The following is a 9,947-nucleotide window of genomic DNA, read 5'->3' on the forward strand; positions in this document are numbered from 1 at the left end:
TGCCAAACAAAGAAACTTTGGTGATTATTCTGAGCCAAAAAACCAAACCAAACAAACAATAACAACAACCAAAAAAAGCGCAACAGAGTCTTGCCCGCTGATGCCCTGGGATTGAGCAAATCAGTGATTGCAAAAAGGATTTAGTGTTCCAAAAACGAACCCAAAGCAGATCAAACGATCTGATCTGTTTCACCAGACACTGGGGGAGTTATCAGATGAGGCCCAGGCACTGATTTGACCTATCCCCGAGGGGTGTCTGCCCCACAAAATCTGGTGGGAGGAGGACTGGAGAAAGGCTGCCCAGGGGAGCCAGGTGAGAATGGTTAGTCTGAGTCTCTAGCAGCTAGGGTGGGAAAGGAGTTTAAGGAGTCAGTTTCTTGTCTCCTAAGAGAGCCTCGTGATCCCGAGGGTTGGCCGGGGAAAGATGAGTCTCCTGAATGGAAGGCTGGGAGAAGGTTAAAGCAGGAGAAATGGAGTTAGTGTTTGGTTCGCATCAGGTGGCTGAGAAGACCTTACACAGAGCCCGGCAAAGCCAAGCGGGTAGGTGTGTGATGAACAACTGGGGGTAAGGAGGAGGGCTGCGTGATGCGTCGCAGTTAGCTAGAGGCTGGCGTGGGGATGGCGTGAGGCTGCGACCAGGCCCTGCAGGTACTGCTGAGGGGTGTGTTCCGCAATCCCCGCGGCGGAGGAGGTAGGATCCGGCTGGGGGAGGGGAGCCACCACCAAACAGAGGCCAGGTCTGGGGGCCTGAGCTGGGCGGGGCCTGACTGAGTCGCGCCGGGAGCCTCGGCGGCCGCGGGGAGGCGGGGCTGAAAGGCCCCGCCCGTCCGCCTCCGACTCCGCCCCGCCTGGCTCCACCTCCTCCGCTGGCTAGTCTTGGTCAGCCGGGCCCCGCGCTCCAGTAGCTCGCGGAGAGGGAGGAGAAAGCAAGTTCCGGATCCCTGCCTATCCCGGCCCAACCTTTGCTCCAGCGATCATGGCTGCCGAGGATGTGGCGGCGACCGGCGCAGACACGAGCGAGCTCGAGAGCGGCGGGCTGCTGCAAGAGATTTTCACGTCGCCGCTCAACCTGCTGCTCCTTGGCCTTTGCATCTTTCTGCTCTACAAGATCGTGCGCGGGGACCAGCCGGCGGCCAGCGATAGCGACGACGACGAGCCGCCCCCGCTGCCCCGCCTTAAGCGGCGCGACTTCACCCCTGCCGAGCTGCGGCGCTTCGACGGCGTACAGGACCCGCGTATACTCATGGCCATCAATGGCAAGGTGTTCGACGTAACCAAAGGCCGCAAGTTCTACGGGCCTGGTACGGCGGCTGGCCGGGGGGTCGCAAAGACAAAAGAAGGGGCCCCAGCACGGGGCTGGGTCCCGGAGGGGCGAGGAGGGAGCGGGGCGCCCGGGGAGGGGCTGGAATGGTGTCCAGCCTGGGAGGGCGGGGCAGGGAGGCTCCCCGGGCGGGCAGGGGGCCAGAGGCACCCTGGAAAGGCTGCGAGCCAGTGGGATCGCAGATTCCCGGTCCGCACCGCCAGCCCCGGCGTGGGGTGGAGGAAGAAGACTGAAATGCTTAAGCCGGGGGTGGATGGGGGGGTGAGATCGTCAGTCTGGAAGGCTGAGGGTGGTGGGGGGTGGCACAGCAGAGCGCAGTGTTGGAGGAGTTTGGAAGGTATCGGGTTCGAGGGTTCCTGGAAGGAGGGGATGATGTCGGTCTGGGGAAAGGAAATGAGAGTGTCTCGAGGGAAACATGATGGGAGGGAGGGCGAGAGGGGGTCGGGAGGTCTAGCCTTGGAGGGGCCGGGAAGGCCGATGACCCCAGGAGTAGCCATGAGGAACGGGGAGGTGTGGGAGAAGGAAATGGGAAACGAGATTAGCAGCAGGTTGGAGCACTGTGCGTGGCAGTGAGTGATGTGTGTGTGCTCTGTGTGATGCGTATGTGGCATGTCAGGCTTGTGTGTGTGCGTGCGCGCGCACGCGTGTGCTAGCAATGTGGCATGTGTCAGGTATGTGAGTGGCATGTGTTTGGTATGTGTGTGGCAGACGGGGAAAGCTGGGAGGTGAACAGGGGAGGCTCCATAGGGGGAAGGGAGCTGGATGTAGAAGGCTGAATGTAGTGGTCGATAGGAATGTGGCAAGACCAGAAGGTAATACAGGATTACACTCCATAACAGGAGAGAAGGAACTAGAAGCCAAAAAAAAAAAAAAATGGAGGGAGGGAGAAGTGGGAGGATCCTGAGAAACAAAAGGGGTAGGGCTACGGAGGCTGCTGGGTGTGGGGTTTCGTGGAAAAGCCAACCAGAGGGGAAACGAGGGCTGCTTGACTGAGGAGCTGTTGCAGAGGGACAGGCTTGGTAGGCCTTAGAAATGAGGCTTCTCCAGGCTTGGTTGCAGAACAGAATCACCTGATGCACTTGAGGTACAATACAGATTCCCGGCCTAATCTCCCCCAAGAGTGGGGGAGAGGGGTGATCCAGAAATCTGCATTTTAATACGCCCACCCCCAGGCAAATTCGAGGAGTCTCCAGGTTGGGAAAGTTCTGCTTTAGAGCATGTTTGGATCAGAGGAAGAAGGGGTTTTAGCTCCTCCAGTATGGATGCGTCTAAAATCAGGGGGTTCGGGGAGAGGAGGGAGAGCGAAGAAGGCAGCAATCTGCCTTCATCCCCACTCCTGGTTTGTTTTACTTTGCCCCTCCAACTCATCAACATCAGATGTACTAAAGCACTCTCCCACGCCACAGTTTCTCCTTGGGGAGGATTTAGAAGACCTACTTCCTATAAACATGTAACTGTCAAAATAATTTGAAAACCGTACCTATATTATTTGTCACTTACAGTGGTGCACCTGAAGGCTTTATCAGTAAACATAATCATGTAAATGTCTGTTACAACCAAGCCACCCCATAAAGCAGTTGAAACGTGCCTGGAGCTTCACCATATAATTGTAGTTTGCAAAGTCATTGAGAGGAAGGTAGGCCTGTGTACAGAGCTTGAAACTGGGAGTCAGGCAGCCTGGGTTCTCTGCCTTGTTGGGTCACTCACCACCTGTGTGACCTGGGGCAAAGCATTGTTCTCTCCAGGCCTTAGTTGTCCCTCTTTAAAGTGCTAGAGATGGCCCGTTGTGAGATCTCAGTCTACCTGCATGAGTCCATGCATCTGTAACATCACGTGGCAATTACACTTTGTGTTATAAAGGATTCCTGAAAATGATTCAGTATTTTTAGTGATGTTGTATGCATGGCACCTTTGTGGGTGCTGGGAATATAGTAGTGAACAAAACAGGCCTACATCTCTGCTCATGGAGCGTACATTCTGGTGACTGTATATTCTGGTGGATGATGTATATATTCTCCAAAGATTTTTAATGCTCCCCTCAGAGTGTTTTCAGTATTCTGTAACCATAAGTTCTAAAATGGTGAGGTCCAAACCCATCCACTTGGCCTGTTTACCTTCTCTAGTGGAAATGGCAGTATGTAATGGTGATGAAAAACAACCATTTTTCTTCGGAATCTTATGTGCCTTTAAAAGTTGATCATAAATTTCGTCTAATTTGTAAAAATAAAAGTGTCCTAGTAGATTGAGGTTTCAGGCCATATTGAAATGTGATCTGTTCTCATACTTGGTATGGTGAAAGTGAAGTCAGAAAGTGAAGTCACTCAGTCGTGTCCAACTCTTTGCGACCCCGTGGACTGTAGCCCACCAGGCTCCTCCGTCCGTGGGATTCTCCAGGCAAGAATACTGGAGTGGGTAGCCATTTCCTTCTCCAGGGGATCTTCCCAACCCAGGGATCAAACCCGGGTCTCCCACATTGCGGGCAGACTCTTTAACCTCTGAGCCACCAGGGAAGCCCACTTGGTATGGTAGTTACCTGCAAACTTCTTCATATCTGACTTGCTACTTGATCTACCTTTGGGGAAACAACACATTGTTTAAAGTACACTGGATTCTTTTCATTTACTGGTCCAATATTAAAATAAGTCGAAAAACCCACTTGAAGTACATACAGAATGATTCACTGCTCTCTTAGACAAAAATTTAGTATCATTATGTATAATAGCAGTCAGATATTTTATAGAATTTTCAGAGTCTTCAAACCCACCCAAAACAGCTGACAGACCTGATTCCATGCCTTCTTTACTGACAGTGAAGATTATGTAACCTGTGGATAGATTTCTAAACCACTGATACTCATAAAATGATTTCTCCTGCAGAGGCCATACATTAATGTTCAACACAGTCTAGTCTCACAACCAAAGATCTCTATGAGACACTCTTGGCTCATTAAATTGCATCAGCATACATGTGTAAAATGTTTCTGTTTACACTCTAGTGTTTCTTATTTTCCCAGGTGGCGCTAGTGGTAAAGAACCCACCTGCCAATGCAGGAGGCATAAGAGATGTGGGTTCAATCCCTGGGTCAGGAAGATTTCCTGGAGGAGGGCATGGCAACACACTCCAGTATTCTTGCCTGGAGAATTCCATGGACAGAGGAGCCTGGCAAGCTGCAGTCCATAGGGTCGCACAGAGTTGGACATGACTGACTGACTTAGCACGCACGCACGTTTCTTATCTTCAGAAACCATAACTTTCACTGGTGCAACCCCAGTCCCTAGAACAGAGCCAGGTTCTAGGTTCAATGTCCAGAAGTTAAATTCTGATCCATGAACTATATCTTGGATCATTCCCTACTAACACCCTCCCCCCAGGAGATAATCATTTATGGCTTTTTTATTAGCTATTTGCAATCACAAGAAATGCTGCTGCTGCTGCTCCTGCTGCTAAGTCGCTTCAGTTGTGTCCGACTCTGTGACCCCATAGACGGCAGCCCACCAGGTTCCCCCATCCCTGGGATTCTCCAGGCAAGAACACTGGAGTGGGTTGCCATTTCCTTCTCAATGCATGAAAGTGAAAAGTGAAAGTGAAGTCGCTCAGTAGTGTCCAACTCTTCAGTATAGCATTTTGATTTAGGTATTTAAAAGTTTAATGACAACAGGTCGTTCAGTATTCACTAGGTAATAATCAAAGGATCCACGTCAATCACTTAAGGTTTCCAAATGGAATTTGATATTCAAAAATGGGCTCTCCATGCTCATTGGTAAGGAAGCCATTTCCTGTGTGTGAGCCACAGAGAAATTGACTGTCTAATAGACAATTGGTCTTTGGTTTGGTTTTGTTTTTAAAGAGGGGCCGTATGGAGTCTTTGCTGGAAGAGATGCATCCAGAGGCCTTGCCACCTTTTGCCTGGATAAGGAAGCGCTGAAGGATGAGTACGATGACCTTTCCGACCTCACTCCTGCCCAGCAGGAGACCCTGAGTGACTGGGACTCTCAGTTCACTTGTAAGTGGGTTTTTTTTTTATTTTGCCAGGGTCAGATTTCTACCAATAATGGGATTCACAGCAGTACAATAGTTATTACTAAGCAGCCTGCAACTGCAGAGCATTTTGATAGGCTCCTGAATCTTGGACAGATCAAGTTCATGGCTTGAAGTAATTGTAGCAGTGCTGAGTCACTTGCCATGACTGCATCCCAATAGCTAGCTAGTTCTCTGTGGAAACCTGGGTTTCTGTTTTTGAAATTTCTGAGGTTTGCATAGATTTTCCCACTAGGATTTGGTGTGCAGGGGAAAGGAGAGTGGCCATCTTGGCTACAGAAGGATTTTCATAAGCCCTTACTTGTAGAACTTGCTGTTTAAAAGCAGCCCACATTGCTGTTAAAGAATGAGAGACTTGTATTATACAAAACAGCTTCTCTTTGAATCTAATTGAGCCTAACTATAGGCCTCATCTACAAATGATGCTTATAATCTGCCCAGCAACAATGGTGTCTACGTTTTTTAAAAAGAAAGCAGAAAGGAGACACTTGTTTCCTGGCTTATGCTATGGACCAAGGGCTTTGGGGGGAAGTAAGGATGGAGGTCAAGTTGAAATCTAAGAATTGCGAAATTGGCTTTTGTCCAACCCAAGTGTTTAATGATCTCTTTAGCAATATTTCCCTGCTAAGAATTTGAAGAATAATCTTTCCAAGCTTTGAAACAGTATGTTAAGATAGTGACCATTTCCTTGAGGGTCATTTTTCATTGTAAATGTCATTTTCTATTTACTGTTCTCTATAATTTTTTTTTTTTTTTGCTAAATTCAACTGTTTTGAGAGTAATGCTGACCTCAGAGAGAGTTCTGGATTAATAATTAGCCAGGTATAACTCTGCCTTTAGAGTTTGGATCCCAAGTCAACTAAGTATAACTTTCAAGTCCAGAGGCAAGTCTTTGTACTCTGAAAACATAATTCAACTATCTAACAGTCCCTCATTTTTTGCATCTTCAGGATGCCTTTGTAACAATAGATTGTTCTATATGAAACCAATGAGTTGTAATTCATAATTTACATAGCTCTATTTTATAGGACTTAATTTCATCAGTGGGGTAAAAAACCATGGTTCCCCCAACCCCTTAAACTAAGGCTAGTCCCAAATACTGTCGTGACACTTGAGCTACACTCAAAACTGGCATGGTTCCCCCTTAAGGCAGGTTTCTCAGGTGCCACCCAGCTTTTATTTGTCTTGTACAGTCACAAGCACCCTAGGGACCTTTATAATATGTTCAAATAGGCAAGTTCTAATTGTTCCTGACTATTATTTCACAGCAAAGTAGCTCCAGTTTACCTGATTAAACAGGTTGGTTACTCCTTTAATTCCTACCCATATTCAGAAGAGGAGTTCTCTTGACCTCTGACACTGTGATAATTAACCCTACACTAACTTGGCCCGATAATACAGCCAATATGGTGGTCATCTGCTGACTCCGTCCCTCCTCGAGTCTCTTACATTCTGGTTACTCTCTTGAACCTGCATTCTCCAAAATCTCCAGTGTTCTCCTGTTTCCTTTACCACTGCCTTTAACCACGTCTAGCTTTTTTTCCCCAAGTTGAGGGAAAATTCTGTCTCCTGCTCTCCCCTTTATCCTCCGAGACTATTATCATTCCTTCCTCTGTCAGACAAGCATCTAGTGATCATGGCTGTCCCTAACCACTGTTCCATCCCTCCTTGCTCTCTACAATATGGTTTCTGCCCCCACCATTCCACTGAACCTTCTGTCTCAAACGTTTACTGAGACCTGCATCTTGCCAACACTAATTGCACTTCTCCAGTCCCTGTTGTCAGTCTCTGGTCACAAAGTCCCCATTTTGGTGCACGGAGTCTCCAGCGTTCACTTCCGTAACTCCTGTCTCCAGTTGCCTTTAATGGGTCTCATATCCTTCCCTTTCCAGCCCCATGGACACTGCCTTCCTCCCGGCTCACGTTTCTCCCCGTGAGGATCTGCCCGCTGGCCCCCTAGTCACCCTGTCCCTGGACTCTCCTGACTAACTCGCCCGCCCTCTATACACAGTGGAACCGTTGTTACCATAGCGCTATTTCACCTTGTCATTCCTTTGCTGTGCACTTTCGGTGCCCTTTGCCATCTGGGATAAGTTCAGACGCCTCAGGCTGCCTTTCCACATCTTTCATAAGATTTTCCCACCCTGTTTGGCTGACGCTGCTCCCGGTCTCCTGCCAAGTCGGTCCCTTTATTGCTCCCCAGATATGTTTGGTCTCACCTGAATGCCTTTGTGAATGGCGTTGGCACTTTGTGGAAACCCCTCCTTCCCCAAGTCCTTCTACACATCTTCCAAAGCATATCTCTCTCCCACGAAGTGTCCTGCAACCCTTCCAACTAACTCATACCAAGCCCTTGCTCTGCTGAACATTCCCCTACACACAAACAAACCACTTTGACATTACCTTGCACACACATCGTCAGGCATCACTCCCCATTCTATACTTCTATCTGCTGAACACAACTACCTCCCTGGGACTTGGCTGGGACTGTGGTGTAAACTGCCTTGAAGAATCCCAGCATGTTTTTGTGTTGCTTGTAGGCCTCTCGTAAGCGCTTTCAAACGAAATATGATAGTGGTTTTCTCCAAAGCGTGAGAATGACCAGTTGTGTCATCTTCTTTTCTTCCAGTCAAGTACCATCATGTGGGCAAACTGCTGAAGGACGGGGAGGAGCCCACCGTGTACTCAGACGAGGAGGAGCCAAAAGATGAGAGCACTCGGAAGAATGATTAAGGCCTTCAGCGGAAGCATATCTATTTTTGTATTTTGCAGAATCATTTGTAACATTCCAGTCTGTCTTTAAAACATGGTGATTTCAATATTTAGAAAAGTTTTGAACTTGCTGTACATTTTTTTAATTAACATCACTAGTGACACTGATAAAGCTAACTCTGTCTTAGAATGCATGATATGTTTGTGTGTCACAAATCCAGAAAGTGAACTGCAGTGCTGTAAGACAAATGTTATTATGGTTTTTCTTCTATTTGTAGTCAGTGCAGGCTGAATTGGAACTTGTATTTCCTGAGAGACAGGTAAGACATGAGTATTCCCCCCAAACAGGTTTAAAGGTTAAATGTGTGAAGTCCTTCAAGCGTCAAGAAACAAAGAATGGACTTTGAGTCATGATATTCTCTAAAGATAGAAAATCCTTTATTTCTCGATTGACCTAACTGCGTGATTTCTGTTTTCTCTACCTCTAAAGCAAATCTGCAGTGTCCCAAAGGCTTTGGTATTAATTAAAGAGAGCAGTCCAGTACAAAATGAAATCTCAAAGCTGGACTCAATCACAGGTAACCTACTTTTCTGTTTGGGGACAGCATCATTGTCCTGTGCTCTTTGGAACACTCAGATGCCCTTACTTAACAGTAATCTCCAATGAGCCTGAAAATAGGATCTCAACATTCCAAAGCAAGCTTTGGCGAAAATCAGCTGGCTTGCCTAAAAACCAAAAATACATGAATAAGATTGTAGGACTATTTTCCCCACCCCTGTGTTCTTGGTTATTTCACATGATTGGACATGCGAGGGGACCGTGTAGGACAGGAGCAGATTGTTCTCTAAGAGCCTTCACACACACCCCTGAAGAATGAGGAAACCGTACACATTACTGGCCAAGTGGTTTTTAAAGTGTATTCATAACCTAACAGTTATTCTTCTGTTGTTACAAAACTATAGCCACTGCAAGAGTTGTAGTCAAGTGTCTTGGTCTTTGATATTGGTCTTGGTTAACAATAAACTTAGCTTAAGTAGACTGTACAGTTGTATGACTTTGTAAAAGTATTATATGAATAACTAGTGAGGTTTCAAACTCTTGTAATTGTAGTTGAATAGTCATTGTATTTTCTTGTGAACTGTGTTTAATGGTTTTACCTCAAATCAGAAAACAAAATGAAGTGCTTTGGTCAGTTAATAAAATGGTTTTACCCAGTACAGTGTGGTGGATTGCCTTATTTCTTTTAAACTTTAATCTGAGGAAGCAGATTCAAGAGTTTCACTTCTGAGTGATGTTTTTTGTCTTCCAAGAGAGACAAGGAAAGGGGTACAACTTCACAGAGGCTGCACACCAAAAACCAAGTACCAGCTTATCCTGTTAAAATAGTGAATCGAATTTACTTTTTTGTCGGAATTTAATAAACTCAGAGGCAGACTTCTGCCTTGAATTATAGCAAGTTTACTAAGGAGTAACTCTAGTGAAGACTTACTGAGTGCCAAGGCAGGTTTTGTTTTTGCTTTACGTATCATGGGATTAGGAAAGTGTTCAGGAACCTTATGGTCACAAAGTTGATTCACTTCATGCCAAAAGGATATGAGACTTACATATGCAGTCGGTTGTATAAACAGACAACCTATTACTCTGAAGATTAGTGTTTTGCCATTTTCATGTGAAAATTGACAGACTCTTCTTACAAGGGAGGTACTCCCTGAACCAGAGAGGGCTCAGAGCTTTCCAGCTTTTATGTTCTCAAACCATATTGTCTGTTTTTGTTGTTTTACAATGTGTCCTTTTCCTGCATTAGTTTTCATCCAACAAATATTTGAGCTGCCTGTTTTGTGCCAAGCAACCTGTTAGGCCGTATGCTTTGGGGGA

At 46.7% G+C, this 9,947-nt stretch overlaps 1 protein-coding gene across 1 annotated transcript; it reads left to right on the forward strand.

The window, feature by feature from the left end:
• Positions 1-863: 863 nt before the first annotated feature.
• On the forward strand, positions 864-9,289 carry PGRMC1 (progesterone receptor membrane component 1). Its single transcript, XM_061408497.1, has 3 exons — positions 864-1,301; positions 5,169-5,324; positions 7,989-9,289. Exons 1-3 carry the CDS (start codon positions 977-979, stop codon positions 8,090-8,092), a joined length of 585 nt encoding a protein of 194 aa, XP_061264481.1. The 5' UTR covers positions 864-976; the 3' UTR covers positions 8,093-9,289.
• Positions 9,290-9,947: the final 658 nt, after the last annotated feature.

The sequence above is a fragment of the Bos javanicus genome, chromosome X, assembly GCF_032452875.1.
Source record: "Bos javanicus breed banteng chromosome X, ARS-OSU_banteng_1.0, whole genome shotgun sequence".
NCBI classification, from domain to species: Eukaryota; Metazoa; Chordata; class Mammalia; order Artiodactyla; family Bovidae; genus Bos; species Bos javanicus.

Bases quoted from the DNA above. Each gene is read 5' to 3' on its own strand.
- PGRMC1 (XM_061408497.1), top strand. From the start codon at position 977: ATGGCTGCCGAGGATGTGGCGGCGACCGGCGCAGACACGAGCGAGCTC. The intron at 1,302-5,168 runs GTACGGCGGCTG...TTGTTTTTAAAG, and splicing joins CCGCAAGTTCTACGGGCCTG to AGGGGCCGTATGGAGTCTTT. The intron at 5,325-7,988 runs GTAAGTGGGTTT...CTTTTCTTCCAG, and splicing joins CTGGGACTCTCAGTTCACTT to TCAAGTACCATCATGTGGGC.